Here is a 19,254-nt window from a genome sequence, read left to right as displayed (position 1 = left end):
TGTGAAAAGCACATCACAAACACCCATTGCAAATAAATATAAGAAAAATTATTTTGCGATCGTTGGGAATTAAACCCGCGACGCCAGTCAAGCGTCTAACCAATAGCACGACTAGCGGAAATGGGTGGATACTGAAATCCACTTGTGTGCATATGGTATTCACATAGGCTCCTATGGATTATTTTGAAGAAAAAAAAGACATTTTTAAATCAATTTAATTTATTACATGGTTCGTGTTCAATTTTTTTTTGTTCAAAAATCTATATTTATATTGATGTAAACAACAGATTTTTTATCAAAAATACTTTATTGATTAAACCCTTACTTATGAGAATGTTTTAACAGGTGCCTAATCAAACTGCTCTTTCGTGAGCATGAATATTCACAATCTGAGCAAGAGAACGGTTTCTCACCAGTATGAGTAAACATGTGTCTTGTCAAAATATATTTTCGAGAACATACATATTTGCATTCTGAACATGAGAACTGTTTCTCACCAGTGTGAGTTACCATGTGCCTCTTTAAATCCCCATTTTGAGAACATTCATAGTTACACTCTGAGCAAGAGAACGGTTTCACGTGACTGTGCGTGAACATGTGTAGCTTTAACCCTTTTTTCCGAGAACAAGCATATTTACACTCTGAACATGCGAACGGTTTCTCGCCAGTATGGGTCAACTTGTGTATTTTTAGATTCTCCTTCTGGGAACATTTGAACCTACACTCCGAACAAGCGTATGGCTTCTCACCAGTATGAGTATACATGTGTAATTTTAAAACATATTTCCGAAAACATTCATATTTGCAATCTGAGCATGAGAATAGTTTCTCACCGTTGTGAGTTAGCATGTGTGTTTTTAGATACCCCTTTCGAGAACATTTATATTTGCACTGCGAGCAAGAGAACAGTTTCTCGCCAGTGTGAGTCGACATGTGTAATTTTAAAACATCTTTTCGAGAACACGTGTATTCACACTCTGAACACGAAAATGATTTCTCGCCGGTATGAGTCAATATGTGCTTTTTAAGATTCTCCTTTTGTGAACATTTGTACTTGCAGTCTGGGCACGAGAATGCCTTCTTACCCGTATGAGTTAGTGTGTGCGATGTTAAATGCACTTTTTGTGAGAACCTCTTTTCAGTACGACTACAAGAAGATATTTTATTTCTAATTTTCTTTCCTGAACAGTTCGATCTTGTCGCTTTCTTTGAATCTGAAAATTTAAATAAAATGTAATTAATATTGATTTAAAAAAATAGTAAATAACAGGACATTTTATATATACATAAACTGACCATTTATTTTTGTCCTCAAAACGGGACATGTACCAATTTTTACGTAATAGTATGTATATTCAAGAAAACACGTATTTTTTAAATAGTTTTTGTGTTAATAAAAAGAAAAGGAATAAATAGTATAAATAAGAAGAAAATATTGTGTTTTATATTTTTCTAATGTATAAATTTTCTAAAGTATAAAGTGGGTTTGCTTTTAAATAAGAATGGAATAAAAAAAGCTAAAAACGTATTTGTCCGCCTCCGTAGTGTAATGGTCAGCACGCTCTGCAACCGTTCTGTATGTCCCGGGTTCGATTCCCAAGGGGGGTAAAATAAATTAAAGTGATTTTTTCACTGCTATATTTATTCAATATTACCCTGGACTGGTACCTGAAGCGGAGGGCTGATCAGAGCTTTCCTTCATGCGTAAACGATCAATATAACACTGCGTTTTTATGACGCAGTGCCCTATGCACCATTGGGGTGCGGATAAGGGTTTTATTTTTATTTTTATAAAAAACGTATCTATTTGTTTGCTAAATTATTTCATTTCCCCAATTCAATTCATTAATTCAAGTATTTTACGAAAATAGCGCTATATAAATTATCTAAAACTAACAAACAAACCATCACGCCGCTTCCCCGCAGGGGTAGGCAGAGAGAATAGAACGCAACACCAATCTGTCATTGCAATCAATCTACGCCTCTTTCAACATTCATGCTTCTTCTCATACATGCCCGCCAATTATTCCGACTTCTGACCTGACCACGCCCAAGTGTTTGAAATATGGTACATGATCTTTTTATTATTATTATTATTATGACAAGCTTTTCTTTTCTTCTTCTGCTCCTATTTCTTACTATCTGCGCCTCATAAATTTGTTTAACGGTTCTTTCTTCACTCATTCGATTCACACTTCCAAACCATCTCAACACACCTTCCTTAGTTTGATGAGTATTGCTCATCTCAGCCTTGCACCCCTTCCTTATATCACCACCATCGGAACATCTACCATACATGGTTTTGCCGCACTGAGAGATCGCATCGCGACTGCATTCAGTCTATATTCATCCTTCTTTTGCCCATTCCGCTTTTACATACAGAAAGATAAGGAGCTTATTGCAGATAATATTAGAGAATGTACTATTCTCAAAGCCGTGTAAGCTTTGAGAATAGGTGTCTGCGGAGAATTTTAGGCGTGCGGTGGTTTGACTTTGAGAGGAATGAAGAGATAAGGCGTAGGACGCAGCCAATCTAGGTCACAACTGTCGTCAAGAAAAGGCGATGCAGTTGGCTTGGCCATGTACTCCGCATGCCTCCCGAGATCCGCCATCAAGCTCGCCTCCTTTACAAGGCATCATGTTCCCGACCACTGCTGACAGTTCGTCTGCAGTTCTCGTCAGATCACTAGGACGCGGATCTGACTTGGGAGGACGCAAGGGAGCTGGCAGCCTGACAGAAAAGCTGGGAGACAGTTTGTGGACTCAAAATGCTCCGCCTAGGGAGTGGATACGGTTGAATACATGTAATATAATATATTTATTATTACTTACTACAAGCGACTTCAGTGATCTGGGAGGATGCAAAGTGTTCTTGCTTTAAATCAGAATGACGAATATCAATTGCAGTGAACTGTAGTCCAGCACTGGCCCCCGGTACAGTCGTATCGGGACATGACCTCCCTTCTCCCAGAAGGAGAGCGCCATCATTACTTCCTGACTCCGTTTTAGATTCAAGAACCTCAGGGTAGATGTACATAATTTCCTCCTTCACAGTATCAACAGTATGTGGAACACTTCTAAAAATACCATCACTTTTGATTAGCATCCTTTCCGTACTATTGAGAGTGTCATCATCACCACTTCTTGGCTCCGTCTTAATTATAGGAGCTTCAGGGTAGATGATCTCTTCGTTTATAACGGCATGTGATACAACCCCACCATACTGGGGATGATTACTTATAACACCATTATTCTTGATTACCGCTCCTTCCCCAGTATTGGGAGTATCATGATCATTAGTTCCTAGTTCCCTTTTAACTTTAGGATCTTTGGGGTAGATGATCTCTTCATTTATAACGGCATGTGACACAACTCCACCACACTGTGGATGATTGCTTATAACACTATTTTTCTTGATTACCGCTCCTTCTCCAGTATTGGGAGTATCATGATCATTAGTTCCTAGTTCCCTTTTAACTAAAGGAGCTTCGGGATAGATGATCTCTTCGTTTATAACGGAGTGTGATACAACTCCACTACACTGTGGATGATTACTTATAACACCATCATTCTTGAGTGCCGCTTCGGGAGCATCATCATCATCATCAGTTCCTGTTTCCATCCTGATAACAGAGATATTCGGAGAGATAATCTTCTTATCAACAGCGGTATATGATACACTCGTATCTCTAGTACATTGAAAATTGCTATAAACCCCCCCACTCTCGAGATGTGTCCCCTCTCTAGTAGGCAGGAGAGTATTCCGTACAGCTTCTCCCGGATCAGCCTTAATACAAGTCGAAGCGAGCTCCATAGTCTTCAAGATACAAAAATTATACAAACTGCAAGGGAAAAAGAATTAAATGTTTTATGACAAGGTTTTTGTCCAGACAAGCAGAGACGGCCAGAGTGGTTCACTGCAGTATTTTTTAAATATTATTCTTCTCCGTCTTATTCCTCATTGCTGAGGGTTGTGACCCTTGCAGAAGCAATGACTCTTCTCCGGTTATCCCTTGCCTGCGCTGCACGTAGCACTCCAACCACCGAGGTGCCTGCTGCTGCCTTAATTTGACCGGATCTTAATTTATATTATAATTTCAAAACATATTACATACACAAATCATATAAACATATAATATACCCGATGAGTAATTACTTTTTCTCAATTTGGGACATGGGATAAAGGTTAACAAGACTGGAACACAAATAATAGAGTAACATTTTTTTTTTTAAATAACCAAAACTAATAATAATACATGGCAAAATATAAAAACAATAAACAGGTATAATAAATAGGCACAAGAAGCATATTTAAAATAAATAAATGAGAAAACATAAGGTAAGAAGCATATTTAAAATAAACAATTGAGAGAATATAACAAATGAGAAAATATAAAAAAACATAAGGTAAAAACAAAATAAGAAAATATGACTAATCACTACATATATAAATCTTTCTATAAAGTACCTTCTCAGATCATTTGTTTTGGATTCCCGAATGGGGTTTTACTGTACGACTATGTAAAGTAATCATTAAAACTAGTCTATGCGCGGACTTCTTCTTCATCTTTGATGAGATGTAGTAAAATCTTAATTAAACCTCCTGTCTGGAGCATTCTGCTATATGGAAGAGAAACGTGGACTATCGGGTAGGCATACAGGTATTTAAATATATATATATATATATATATATATATATATATATATATATATGTATATATATATATATATAATAATAATAATAAAACCCTTATCCGCACCCCAATGGTGCATAGGGCACTGTGTCTTATAAACACAGTGTTATCATGATCGTTTTACACATGAAGAAAAGGTGATCAGCCCTCCGCTTCAGGTACCAGTCCATGGTAATATTGAATAAATATTACAGTGAAAAAATTACTTATATTTATTTTTACCCCCCTTGGGAATCGAACCCGGGACCTCCAGAACGGTAGCCGAGCGTGCTGACCATTACACTACGGAGGCGGACGATATATATATATATATATATATATATATATATATATATATATATATATATATATATATATATATATATATATATATATATATATATATATATATATATATATATATATATATATATATATATATATATATATATATATATATATATATATATATATATATATATATATATATATATATATATATATATATATATATATATATATATATATATATATATATATATATATATATATATATATATATATATATATATATATATATATATATATATATATATATAACGTGGTAATATTTTTCGACTAACTTTCGAGGTATCACTCACAGACTAACTAATTTATAGGTATCACTGATAAAATGAAAATTTTCTATAGCGTAACCTAGACACGACTCGGCCCACAGAGGAGCATAGACAATTATCTTGTCATAGACAATATGGAAACTAATTTCAGTACCTACCTAAGAATCTTCTAAATCAGGCCTGGGCAACCCAAATCGCACCCCGGACCGCATTGATGACCTACAAATTTCCAAGGACCACGTACAGACATAAAAAGTAAAAATAAAATAAAAATAACGAATTTTATACTTATTGCTTTTTGTAAGTATTATAAATAATTTGAATGCAGAGGTAATCAGAAAGTAAAATCAGGGTGAATGTTAAAAAAAGCATTCCTACGACCAGACGAGAGAAGAAAACACCCAATGAACCAACAGCAACAAAAAATTGTGTACTTATGAACATTTTGAAAAAATTAAAATCAAAATGATCAATTAGGACACATAAATAAAAAAAATTATCAATTTTATTTTGTATTTTTTTCGACATCTCATCAAAGATGAAGAAGAATATGGAAGTCTGGGCATTTACGGGGCTAACGACCGTAATAGGCTGGTCGAAGTGAACACTTTACGCACGCGTAACATTCACCAATTCTACCCATTATTGACAACCACACTACTCAAATTATTGGAAGCTCTATATATATATATGAACCAATATTGAAACATTGTTCTTGAATCACCAGAACTTCACTAGAGACATCTATTGGTGAAATGAAAAAAAAAGCTTTTACTGAGCTGACTGTTTGAACACAAACTGTTTTATGTGAGGTCCGAATCCTGGATTATGATCACATAAATGAAAAACGCCAGAAAATATAATTTTTATTTTTATTACCTTAGCATAAGATTTGACCAGTTAATTTATTTACAACATTTTGAGTGTGTCCAAATGCTTGTTCACAAATATGGATTATCTCCAATTATAAGAGCTATTTTTCATATTATTTTTTGACATATCATCAATCCCCACAAATTCCCCGATCGAGTTGAAACTCCCCGCCGTTTGGGGAATTCCACACAGATTGGCAACCCTGCTTCAAAAGCTGCTTCCAGTAGTGTACATACAGTGCCCATATGGGTACCTTGCATGCAGCTTTCTGCACTGGTGTGGTGTGGTACCCAGTCTACACCCATAGCAGGCTGGCGTTTATGCAAGTTGCCCATATAGCTACGGTAGGTGCACTTATCAGTAAACCCCCATTGCAGGTACGTGAGCATTCAGGACGCCTATGTGGCCAGCATATTTACACGAGTGGGTATTCATGATCTAGATGGGTGCTTTCATTGAGAATAAGTAGAGTTCCCTGTTTACATATATGTATTTATTATTTACAATATATAAGTATGTACAATATGGTATATGTCGCCAACCGAGGCGAGGCCTGGATCGGGTGGATCAGTTTTACACGAGAAGAACGCGAGTCCGGCAAGTGGATTTCCTGAAAACAGACAAACATTTGCGCTGAATGTAAATACATTTCATGTCATATTTAAGTACTAACCCGATTAACGAGTAGAAATTCATGAAAGTAAAGTTACTTTGCTAATTGAGGTCACAGATTGGCATCCGCTCCTGCCGCTATCAGGGCCTTCACCACGTCCAGGTGACCCCCTCGCAGCGCATACACCAGGGCTGTCCGACCTGCAACCGAGGACATACATCAGTGCAGTCAGACGTGCGAGTAGTTAGATCTGTAATCGGCCAAGGATAGTATGGGTTACCTTTGCTATCCGATCGGTCGACCGCAGCTCCCGCTGCCAGTAGTACGTCGACTGCCTCCGAATTTCCCTCCTTGGCAGCCACCATCAGCGGAAAAATACCTGCTCCTACTAAATGAAATAAATTATACGGAACGTGGTGTTTCAATAACGGGAGAATACCACGTTTCTTTATTAGATCAATTAAAAGAAGCTTTTAAAGAAAAAAGGCGAGGAAAGCTTACAAAAGACAATGCACCCATGCACACAAGCCGTGTTGCGACGGCTGCCATTCACCGGTGCGGTTTTGAACAACTGCGCCACCCACCCTACAGCCCAGACCTGGCCCCAAGCGACTATCAATTGTTACCAAAAATGCAGAAAGAACTGCGTGGAAAAATATTGGCGACTACGATGAAGTAAAGTCGGCAATTTTGGCCTATTTTGACGCCCAAGACAAATCTTTTATTTTTGACGGTATTAATAAGTTATTTGACAGATCTAATAAATGTATTAGGGTTAAGGGAGAATACATTGAAAAGGAAAAATAGTTTAATGTTTCATTTCGTTATCCTTCCCTGTCATTCCGCGAACTTCTTGACCTCCCCTCGTATATACAACTCTCTGAATCCGAGTAATAGGGTTCTCAATCGTGGGTAGAATGGTGAACGTCACATGCCCAAACCATCTCCACCCACCTTCCTTAGTTAGCTGGATAATGCTTATCTCAGCCTTGCCCCCATTCCTCGTATCACCATCGGAACATCTACCGAGAGATTCATTCCGACTGCATTCAGTCTACTCTCATCCTTCTATGCTCCACTTCCATACATTACCGGGACAGTGCTGCTTAGCTTTCCCTGATGGGGTTTTATTTGATAACACTGAATTCAGGGCACCATTTTCTCTCCTTTCTATATATTTATTAATATGAAATGATCCTAATGTTCCTTGTTTGGGAATCCGCTGTAGAGTATAATATTTGTCCACCATGTTTGTAAAAGTGTTCAAATAATTTCTCGCACTTAACAACAAGACTCAGTACCCGTGTCCTGGCGGTGTTGCTGCAGGGTTTCCAGGGAGAGGGCTGAGCCAGCTCGGGCAGTCAGGGCCTCCTCCAGCTCCTTAACTTTCTGCTCCAACTCGGCCGTCTTGCGTTCTGAGGATCAAACAGTAAGTCACTTGTCATCTCTCGTCTGCGGGTTGGACAGCTGTCTTGTTGTGTGTAAACTTGACGAGGTATGTTTTATACATCCACTTTTATTTTATCAAAGCACCGACAAAGCTGGCAAAACAATCCATCAGCAACAACATTTTAAAGGTCTGAAATTTTTTAAACTAACCTTCTCGCAATATAAAAGTAAAAATTACTTATTTTCAAAACCAGCGACGATTGCATAAGGTTTGAACCTTTCTTCAATTACACCCGCGAATACTATATTTTGCTAAATGGTCCGAACCGTCATAATATATAATATCCCCGAGATAAATCCCTGGATCGTGTATCTTAAGAAATTCGGAATTACCTTGTAAAGAAGTTCCGAGTTAAAGCACCGCCAAAAGACATTTTCTGTCAAAGTAATATTATTGCAACCTGGAAAAATAGTTTTTTTGCAAAAGCACTATCGGTCTTTTAAAGCCGTTTAATTTATTCTTTGTCGACGTGTTTGGCAATATTGTTTCTTACTTTATTTTTATTATTATTAAGCATTAATGTTTTGTAAATGGCGTGGCAATCAACTGAGGGCTGGACGAGGAGGCTGAGCTTTATTCTGGGGGAAGTAACATATCCTCGCCAACCAATAGGAAGTGGATTTGAGGGCGATTCTGCAAGATGATAAAACTCCATACTCGGACACGGGAGGATGATTGGAGATCGGGAGGTGGGAGATTAGTTCAACATGGAGAGTAGATGAAATCACGTGGAGCCTCGCGACGCGAGTCATGTTGGGAGTCCACAACTCCGCTGTAGAAGATACAGGAAGACCGCAACATCCGAGAAGTCAGAGAGTGGATGTTGGAGACGGGAAGCATCGGGAGCGGTCAAGTCTGAACGGGAAAGCGAAGCGGAGTGAAGAACAGCATACCTACGCCAGGTTACGAGACTTGTGTAAGGAGGGGAATGGAAGCGGTATACGGAGGTAGAACCGGGAGTCACTCGTTAGGAGAGTCCCACGCGGAGAGCGCGGCGTATGGAGGTAGCCAAGGAGGACGGATTCCTGTGTCCAAGCAGCCCCTGCCACCCTCTGCTCCAACAGCCGTATTGCCAAAACGTTTTATATATCAGTTGAATTTAAGTTAGATTAAGATTGGTTTTAAGTTCATTTCTACATACTCTTTGATTGTTTTCACAATTATACTAATTTCACAAACACCCCCTTCTAATATTCCAAGGTATATCAGCTTGATAAAAGGTGGGCAACGTCAAACTTATTTATGAAGATTCTGAATCAGTACCCGTGTCTTGGCGGTGTTGCTGCAGGGTTTCCAGGGAGAGAGCTGAGCCAGCTCGGGCAGTCAGGGCCTCCTCCAGCTCCTTAACTTTCTGCTCCAATGGTGCAATGTGTTGCAACATCTCCCGTTCTGAGGAACAAATAGTAAGTCACTTGTTATATCTTGTCTGCGGGTAGGAAAGCTGTCTTCGTACATATAAACTTATTTCTGAGGCAGTACCCGTGTCTTGGCGGAGTTGCTGCATGGTTTCGGCGTGTTCAGCTTGCACCCTTTCCAGGGACAGAGTAAGGGCAGTCAGGGCGTCCTCCGGCTCCTTAACTTTCGGCTCCAATGGTGCAGTGTGTTGCAACACCGTCCGTTCTGAGGAACAAATAGTAAGTCGGTATAGTGGGATCACCAGCCGAGCCTCCTGGTCGGGAGCAGTCTGTAGGGAAGGGAGAGAGGAAGGACAAGAAACATATGGAAAATACTTAATACGTCATATTTCTTACTCCTCATCTTATTAAATCACCTATTTTTCCAGTTTAATGCGATTACAATTAGCTTCAAACCATAAAGTAAATTGCATTATATTTTATACCCACGCACAGGATGTGCCTAAATATTTATAAAATAGTGTGATGATGTAAAGGAAAAATTACAAATAAAATAATGATAAAGGCAGTCGGACTAGGTCTCTACTTTACGGTCTCCTATTAACAGACTTCACACTGCATGTCTGGAAAGGCAATATTAACATTGTTAGTATAACATGCTCTGTGATTGGTCATTTAGACCTGCATGCTAGTATCGTTAGAAGGACAAGAGTGAGGGCAGACCGAGAACGCGTGTGATTAGTATATTGCGCAGTGTTAGCGGGTGAATAGTGCTATGCTGGTGGTGTATAGAGAGGCGGTAGACACAAACCTAGCTACTCACCGAGGGAGTGCAAACACCAACATGCTTTATATTCATCACTTTAAAATGACACATTCTTTGCACGATACAACATTAGCTATATCCACAACACGTTCAGTCCAGCAGGTATTAGGAAGAGTCCTCTACTTATTTCCTGTAAAACGTCGCCTCATTTTCGGGAACGGTATTTACTTCTTATGTTTTATTTTGTAGCGTGCACACATCTACTAGTAAATATATTAGTCTAGATTCAAGTAGGTACTTGTTGTGGGTATACTTATGTGAAAGTGTATAGTTAGTAGGAAATGTTTACATTCCACTGGTTGTGAATACATTTACTGGCTTATACTTACTGCCTATTTCCAACTCCAGACAAGCTACTACTTCCTTGTGACCACATCTTTTAGCCCAGTCGAGTGGTGTTTCACCTAAAAACATTGAAAATTATAAAATAGTTTCACAAGAGCGGAGCTTGTACATTAAGCCTGGATACCCTCGGCATCTTGGTGCGGAATGAAGGTAGAAAGACAGAAATGACTTGTTCACTGGCAGACATTGAATCATGTAAGTACATACATAACATAAGGGGGGTAATATGAACAATGTGCATTATTCGTATGGGGTATTATTCAATGGGTATTATTATACCAATGTTCCCATCCGTGAATGTTTTCACTATATTCACACCTATCCCCTACACAGCGAAGCGTGTTTTTTGTGTGTGAAGTTGAAGGTACCTACTGAAACGCACCAATGCGTGCAACCCGTAGTCAATAGGTTAATCGTGGGTAGAATTGGCGAATGTTTCACGTGTGCACGGCGATCACTCAACCAGCCCATGACAGCTCACAAGCCCTGTAATTGAGCGCCCAGAGCGACGGCACAGTGAGTCTGATCTATCACGTATTTAGTGTCTATGTTAGAATTGCTAAGGTTTTAAATAGCATATCTATAAACAAATGTTAACAAAACATTATGCATGAATAAACTATAAAACTCTCCTCCGCGACTACCGGTTTCGGAATAACCATTTCATCATCAGGTCAACTGAATCGTGAGGTCATGAAGTAGAGCATTTAAGTGGTATTACACAAAGCGAATGATGAATGATAAGGAGAGTGTTATATTACCATACCACAAAGTTAACAATGCTTTTAATATTAAAAATATATTTTTAAAAATCTATATTTTAAATCATTTGCAATTGCTGGCGCATTAAGGTCTTTACCTTAAATACCTATCCAAAAACCCTTCCAAGACCTTCTATTCCTCCTCCATTTCTAAGTTCCTTCACCTACTTCAACTGGGTACCACCGATCTGATCACTCCGCTTTTGTATAGTTATAAAAGAGTATGATGCGGTGCCTTATGCACCACTAATGCCAAATCTTTATCCCAAGTCCTCTATATTTTCTTTGAATGTGTTGGTCATATTACTACTTCTACTACTAGTTACACTTACCTTCCTTAGTTTGCAGATCTACTGGAGCCCCCTCCTGCAGGAGTGCCCGTACTACCGGGAGGTGGCCCCCCTCTGCTGCCCAGTGTTGTGCAGTGGCCCCTGTAACGGAGGATGTACTGTATATACAGGGTGTACGGCCAGCGCGAGGCCATGTAGCAGGACCCCACTACCTATCCCAGTAACCTCCCCAGTATGTTATAGTCACCAATAGTTTACCTTTAATTATGTATTTATTGGACAATTCATCTAGCGCCGTTTTCAAGAGAAATCACTCGAAGGGCTAGGGGAAGTTGAACTTATTTTTCAGATCATTTTATAAAACATAATTGTCAATTACTTTTTTTACGTTTAGAAAAAATCAAATGTGAACAACATTTTGAGTGTGTCCAAATACTTGTTCACAAATCTAGATTATCTCCCCAATTATAGGAGTTATTTATCATATGATTGTTTACATCTCAACATAGATGAAGAAGAACACGAAAGTCTGGGCATTTACGGGGCCTTCGACCGTCGTAGGCTTGTTTTAAGCGATCACTTTACACGCGAGTAACATTCACAAATTCTACCCATGATTGACAATCACACTAATGAAATTCTAGGAACTAGAAACATTGTACAAGAATCACTAGAGTTTTCACTAGTGACATCTATTGGTAAGACGAAGAACCTTTTTTACTGAGCAGAAACTCTTATATTAGTTTGTGAGGTCCGAGTCCTGGAGAAACCCCAGAAAATATCCTTTTTATTATTTTAGCTAATACATAATTGGAATTGGTGAATGGGAGACAGTTAATGCTAGAAAATGTTTAATTTATTTCATTATCAACATTTTTAAAATAATTTAGAAACTGACAGTTACTGGATTATTCACCATATGCATGATATCAATTATTCCAAATAAGATGTATATCTGAGCATCCCAGGGCTTACGACCTGGCATTTGGCTGACTCAAGTGATCACTTTATGTATGTGCATTCATACCCCCCTCTTTATAGAGGGATTAGCCTCCTGCGAAGTCGATTTCCAGCTGTTAATTCATCTCTATGGAGGTCTGACCGCGAGTCGTCTACCTTGGGGTTGGCTATGCAGTGCAAAAAAAGCCCCAAATATTGTTTTTACCGTATATACAAACTTTTAAACATATCGGAAATCATCATATGTATCCGGATCGACTTTGAAATGTTGATATTTTGTTTTTTAGTTTAATTTTTGCAGTAAGGCTAAAAAATAAAAAAAATAATGATAAAGATAAACAAAATTGAGTCTTTAGTAGATTAAAAAATCAGTGCTTGATTTAACATTTAATATATAAAAGGTCTTTATGCGCCGTTTGCAAATAAATGTATATTTCCGTTTCTGCTAGTTAGTGATGATTCATGTAACCTATATACCATGGTGTCCTGTATGTACATTGCGTGTGTTGGGCATATTACTACTGCTACTACTAGTTACACTTACCCCACTTATCTTGCAGATCTATTGCAGCCCCCGCCTGCAGGAGTGCCCGTACTACCGGGAGGTGGCCCCGCCATGCTGCATAGTGTAGTGCAGTGAGCCCTGTAACGGAGGATGTACTGTATATACAGGTGTACGGCCAGCGCGAGGCCATGTAGCAGGACCCCAATACCTATCCCAGTAACCTTTCCAGCATTTAATTACTTTCTTGCATTTAATTATTTATTTATTGTATAACTTATATTGTACCGTTTTTGTGAGAAATCACTTGAAGGGCATAACTAAATACTTATTTTCACATCACTTTATGAAATATAATTATCCATTAGTTTTTTATTCTTCTTTTCTATAACGTTTAAAAACTGACAATTGAATTATAATATAATAAGGAGATTTTCTATTCTGTATGAGTTCTCTACCTCGTCAGCAAGAAGATTTGTAAATTTGGAATAGAAACCTTGCTGGAATACAATTTTTAATTTGTGTTTATTGTTCTAAGTCAATGACATATACGGTGGAATATTTGTAGCAATTTTAAACATTAAAAAAAACATTTATTATTACATAAAATTATTATATGTTACCTAATTTTGTTAACATCCTGGTTTGACATCTCTAAAGGTGTAAAACAGGGATGTGTAATGTCGCCTTGGCTGTTTAATCTATACATGGATAACTGCATGTAAGAGCTGAAAGGTTTAAATATTGGAGCAAGAATGAATAATTTGACTGTCTGTTGCCTTTTATATGCTGACGACGCTGTTCTTCTTGCCGATAGCAAAGAAGACCTGCAAACGTTGGTGACAAAAGTGTATAATGTGTGCAAGGAAAGTGATTTATTGATGAATGTTAGCAAATCCAAAATCATGGTTTTTGAAAGAGATGAATGTAGATCTGAGTGTGAAATATTGGTAAATGGGGAGATTTAGGAACAGGTAGATGATTTCATATATTTGGGTAGTATGTTTTCTAGGGATGGAAAGATTGATAAAGACATAGAAAGGAGAGTGAATGCTGGGAACAGAGTGAATGGTGCACTAAAATCAGTTTTTTTTAAATTTTACAGGTGTACGGCCAGCGCGAGGCCATGTAGCAGGACCCCAATACCTATCCCAGTAACCTCCCCAGTGTGTTATAGTCACCAATAGTTTACATTTAATTATCTACTTCTTGGATAATTTATATAGCGCCGTTTTCGTACGAAATCACTGGAAGGGCTTATATGTACCCTACTTTACTTATGTAAATATTTTTATAGGAGTTATTTATTAAAATATTTTTTTACATCTCAACAAAGATGAAGAAGAATATGAAAGTCTGGGTATTCAAGGTGCCTTCGACCGACGTAGGCAGGTTTAAGTGATCACTTTAGACACTTTAAACACTTTATAATCACTAGAATTTTCACTAGTGACATCCATTGGTATGACAAAGAAGCTATTTTACTGAGCAGAAACTCTCGTATTTGTATGTGAGGTCCGAATCCTGGATTATAATCACATACAGGAGAAATGCCAGAAAATATCCTTTTCATTTTTATTATTTTATCTTTTTTTTTTATTCATTTAATATATTTACATTTTTATTTATAACATAATACATTTGAATCATTTATACATATGGAGAACTTTTATATTTCGACTCGCTGTGCCTCTCCATAAAAGAGTCTGTGCTCTTGTGCTTGGAGAGGGACTTACACTCGTGGTTTAATGTTATATAATAAAAGATATAATCGTTTTTTTTATATATATTTTTTTAAAGATTTAAAAGTATAGAGCTTTAATTTTTTTCTTAAGGATTTTTATATCATCTATTTTTTTTATTTCTTTAGGAAGTAAGTTTATTGAAATGTTTGATTGCCAAATATTTGAAGTTTTGCTGAAATTGCTTGGTGTTGCATTTTGGAGTAGAAAAATCGTTTGAGAATCTCGATGATAAATTTTTTGTTAGATTTAAATAGTTGTCACCCTTTAGTATTTGAAAAACTGCGGTTCTTTTATAAATGGATTCTATATTTGGGACTTGAAATTTTTAAAATAATAATTTTGTTGGAAATATTTTTTTTTTCAAGATGACTTTAATGATGGTTTTCTGTACTATTTTCACTGAGTTCAGTATGTTGTTGTACGAGCCTCCCCATGCAATAATGCCATACTGCAGTAGTGAGTGAGCGATAGCGTAGTAAACTCTTTTCAGGTTGTCGATGGTTAGTATGTTTCGGATTCTAATGAATCATTTTATCTTATAATTGGAATTCGTGAATATATATAATAATAAAATAATTCGGGAGACTGTTAATATTAGAAAATGCTTAGTTAATTTCATTTTTAACGTTTTTTAAATTCCTATTTAATTTAGAAACTGTGACAGTTACTGGATTATTCACCGTATGGATGATACCAATAAACATGATAAATGTCTTATCTTATGACATGGCATCTGTCGTTTTATACGAAATAAGGCGTATATCTGAGCATCCCAGGGCTTACGACCTGGCATTTGGCTGACTTAAGTGATCACTTTACGTATGTGCATTTATACCCCTTCATGGTGTAGGCCTCGTGGCCTGTTTTTAAGAGGGATTAGCCTCCAGCGAAGTAGATTCCCAGCTGTGAATCCATCTCTATGGTGGTCTGAACGCGACTCGTCTACCTTGGGGTTGGCCGTGCGATGCAAAAAAAGTGTCAAATTATGTTTTTACCATATATATATATATATATATATATATATATATATATATATATATATATATATATATATATATATATATATATATATAATATAATATTTTATATATATATATAATATTTTATACACATCGGAATCATCCTATGTCTCCGGATCGATTTTGAAATATTAATGTTTTTTGTTTTTTTTTAGTTAATTTTTTGTAATACGGTAAAAAATAAAAAATAAATTCATTGAAGATGAAAAATTCGAGTCTTCAGTAGATTCAAATAATCAGCGCTTTTTTTAGCATTTAATATTTAAAAGGTCTTTAATTTTCATTTTTTGTACAAAAGTCAGACCGTAACAATGTCACAAAATCACTTTTTTATGTGTTTTTCAACTGTAAAATGCAACTAAGTAGTTCAAATAATCAGTGCTTGTTTTAACATTTAATATATAAAAGGTCTTTATGCGCCGTTTGCAAATAAATGTATATTTCCGTTTCTGCTAGTTAGTGATGATTCATGTAACCTATATACCATGGTGTCCTGTATGTACATTGCGTGTGTTGGGCATATTACTACTGCTACTACTAGTTACACTTACCTCCTTTATCCTGCAGATCTCCTGCAGCCCCCTCCTGCAGGAGTGCCCGTACTACCGGGAGGTGGCCCTCATATGCTGCCAGGTGTAGTGCTGTTCTCCCTGTAACGGAGGATGTACTGTATATACAGGGTGTACGGCCAGCGCGAGGCCATGTAGCAGGACCCCAATACCTATCCCAGTAACCTTTCCAGCATTTAATTACTTTCTTGCATTTAATTATTTATTTATTGTATAACTTATATTGTGCCGTTTTTGTGAGAAATCACTTGAAGGGCATAACTAAATACTTATTTTCACATCATTTTATGAAATATAATTATCCATTACTTTTTATTCTTCTTTTCTATAACGTTTTAAAAAATGACATTTGAATCATAATCTCATAAGGAGATTTTCTATTCTGTATGAGTTCTCTACCTCGTCAGCAAGAAGATTAGTAAATTTCGAATAGAAACCTTGCTGGAATACAATTTTTAATTTGTGTTTATTGTTCTAAGTCAATGACATATACGGTGGAATATTTGTTGCAATTTTAAACATTTAAAGAAAACATTTATTATTACATAAAATTATTATATGTTACCTAATTTTGTTACAATTTGAGCCTCACACGAAGCGAGGCCGACGGTATTCAGTATTCTAGCCATCGGACCGGGGACCCGGAGCTCGGCAACCAAACGCGCTAACCACTGCCCAAAGGACACGGAACATTGAAGAAGCTATTAGCGGCGAGTAACTGCCCTCCCAATACCACTGTTCGAGGCACGCAAGTTAGGAACGGCAAATATATATCATCCGGGAATGTCGAGGAACCAAACTAGCTTGCAGGGATAGGTGCCTTAACAGAGCGAACCATCTATTTGTTCCCAGACTTTCATATGGAAGTCTGGCTACTCACGGGGCTTTCCACTTGACATTGGCCGGCAAAGGTAGAATATATACAGTAATATTCTCCCACTTGTATATCATATCGCTTTACTAACATCACCTCTTATTGCTACATTCCTCGGTTCACTAGTTCAATAATCTTGGAATATCTTACCTACACAATCTGTCCAGTTGACGTTTATATTACGTTGTTTAAGGAGAGTGTTGACCTTCGCCACATCTCCCCCTTCCGCTGCGTTCAGCAAATCTTGTCCGGACATCTGTAGAAATATAACCAATAAATTATAATAAAATACAGCCATTCCATCATCAGATTCAACATTCATAAATAACAAAAAAAACGAAACGGGTCAATTAGCTAACAATGATGAATGCTCACAGTTTTCTATTCATTGTTCAACATTGCCGGCATTAATTGAATGGTGATTTTCTAGAAATACTGCTACTATCCAGTAGAGGAAGAGATCCGCGCGTCAAGTGTGCCAAATATATGCAATGAATGCCTCACAGTCTCACGGTGTATTGTTACAACTTGTAGCGCGTGTTCCGGAAGGTTAACAATAAATCAAACTTAGTGTATTGGTCCGCAACGGGAACGCTATGGGACCAATTCCAGAACGCTGAGGTCCTATTGTCAGGAATGGAAGGCGGACTCGCGTCAATAATACGCACTGGATGCAATGAATAACTTTATTATTCAAAGTTGATATTGCGTAAGCTTGCAACTTTTGACTACCGTAATGAGTGGCGTGAATCGCTTCTAGATAACTGTCCTTAACTGTCCCTGGTGTTACAGTGGGTGGCAGGTTTGTATATCTATCCATAGATTGATAAGGACACTAATTAAACATGGTCACAAGATGACTTGCGGCAGGTCCATTATACAATGAATGCCTCACAGTCTCACGGTGTATTGTTACAACTTGTAGCGCGTGTTCCGGAAGGTTAACAATAAATCTAACTTAGACTAAATATTAGAGGCCGATTCGGGCTCATATTTATTGTGATCACCATCACCATCACCATACGCGCCGCTAACAGGACGGTCGTGCGGAATAAGGATTAATGAACCGTCAAAAGTTGGACAAATAAAAAGGCAACAATAAAAACGTTCAATCCTTACACGCATCTAGTAAGTTAGATCGGTTACAAATCTTACAAATAAATACAGTAAAAACTCACCCTGACAAGGGAATATTGAATGGCCAAGTCACACACAAGCGTTCACCCGGAGATTATATACTAGAATGCAGCAAAGGTTGAATGCAAACAACGGCTACTCAAATGTCATGTCGATAAGAAATAACTACCCGAAATCTTAGAAGACAGGACTTCCCCCACTAATGGGCAGTAGAAAGGGTTGTCAACCGACGGTTCCAGATTCCCCAGACATTATTTCAATTTACGAACAAAAATACATTTCTTTAATAAAATTGCATAAAGTCACACTGCAAACCATAACTTATGTGTAATTATTATTATAAATTTTGACAGAAAATTTTACTTAAAATCATCCACATTTATTTTATTTGACCCGGTCACGGGTCAAATAAAATAAATGTGGAAAATCTGTTATTTTATCATATAAAAATTGTATATACTTATGTCATATTTTAAAGTCGATCTGGAGGCAAAAATGTCCGATGTTTATTGTTGTGTGGTCATGGGGGGAGAGGAACAGTAGAAGATTGCTAGTACTTTGGTTTATTTTATAGGGTATTTTCAAAGGTTTGTTTTTAAACTGTCAACATTGTTTGTACGGACTGTCAATTTGACAGCTGACAGT

At 37.3% G+C, this 19,254-nt stretch overlaps 2 protein-coding genes across 9 annotated transcripts; both read right to left on the bottom strand.

Moving 5' to 3' along the window:
• Window positions 1-201: 201 nt before the first annotated feature.
• Window positions 202-5,375, bottom strand: LOC148300018 (uncharacterized). 2 transcript variants are annotated; one of them, XM_088275385.1, is made up of 4 exons: window positions 5,297-5,375; window positions 4,469-4,620; window positions 2,833-3,842; window positions 202-1,214 (listed from the first exon to the last, which is right to left on the bottom strand). In XM_088275385.1, the coding sequence occupies exons 3-4, from the start codon at window positions 3,812-3,814 to the stop codon at window positions 322-324; spliced, it is 1,875 nt and encodes a 624-aa protein (XP_088131511.1). In that variant the 5' UTR covers window positions 3,815-3,842; window positions 4,469-4,620; window positions 5,297-5,375; the 3' UTR covers window positions 202-321. The 2 variants fall into 2 exon arrangements, with proteins under 2 accessions (XP_088131511.1, XP_088131512.1); XM_088275386.1 differs by lacking the exon at window positions 4,469-4,620 and having other exon boundaries at window positions 5,297-5,359.
• A 1,263-nt stretch (window positions 5,376-6,638) lies between these two features.
• On the bottom strand, window positions 6,639-18,815 carry LOC148300017 (uncharacterized). 7 transcript variants are annotated; one of them, XM_088275375.1, is made up of 12 exons: window positions 18,651-18,815; window positions 17,623-17,728; window positions 16,581-16,679; window positions 13,308-13,406; window positions 11,846-11,944; window positions 10,737-10,811; window positions 9,706-9,846; window positions 9,490-9,615; window positions 8,078-8,191; window positions 7,057-7,164; window positions 6,874-6,976; window positions 6,639-6,773 (listed from the first exon to the last, which is right to left on the bottom strand). In XM_088275375.1, the coding sequence occupies exons 2-11, from the start codon at window positions 17,726-17,728 to the stop codon at window positions 6,888-6,890; spliced, it is 1,056 nt and encodes a 351-aa protein (XP_088131501.1). In that variant the 5' UTR covers window positions 18,651-18,815; the 3' UTR covers window positions 6,639-6,773; window positions 6,874-6,887. The 7 variants fall into 7 exon arrangements, with proteins under 7 accessions (XP_088131501.1, XP_088131502.1, XP_088131500.1 ...); XM_088275376.1 differs by lacking the exon at window positions 18,651-18,815 and adding an exon at window positions 17,848-18,596; XM_088275374.1 differs by lacking the exon at window positions 18,651-18,815 and having other exon boundaries at window positions 7,057-7,161; window positions 17,623-18,597.
• Window positions 18,816-19,254: the final 439 nt, after the last annotated feature.

The sequence above is a fragment of the Brachycentrus maculatus genome, unplaced genomic scaffold, assembly GCF_059751285.1.
Source record: "Brachycentrus maculatus isolate JH-2025_06_01 unplaced genomic scaffold, ASM5975128v1 h1tg000852l, whole genome shotgun sequence".
Classification (NCBI taxonomy): domain Eukaryota; kingdom Metazoa; phylum Arthropoda; class Insecta; order Trichoptera; family Brachycentridae; genus Brachycentrus; species Brachycentrus maculatus.
This window is presented reverse-complemented; position numbering and strand designations above follow the sequence as displayed.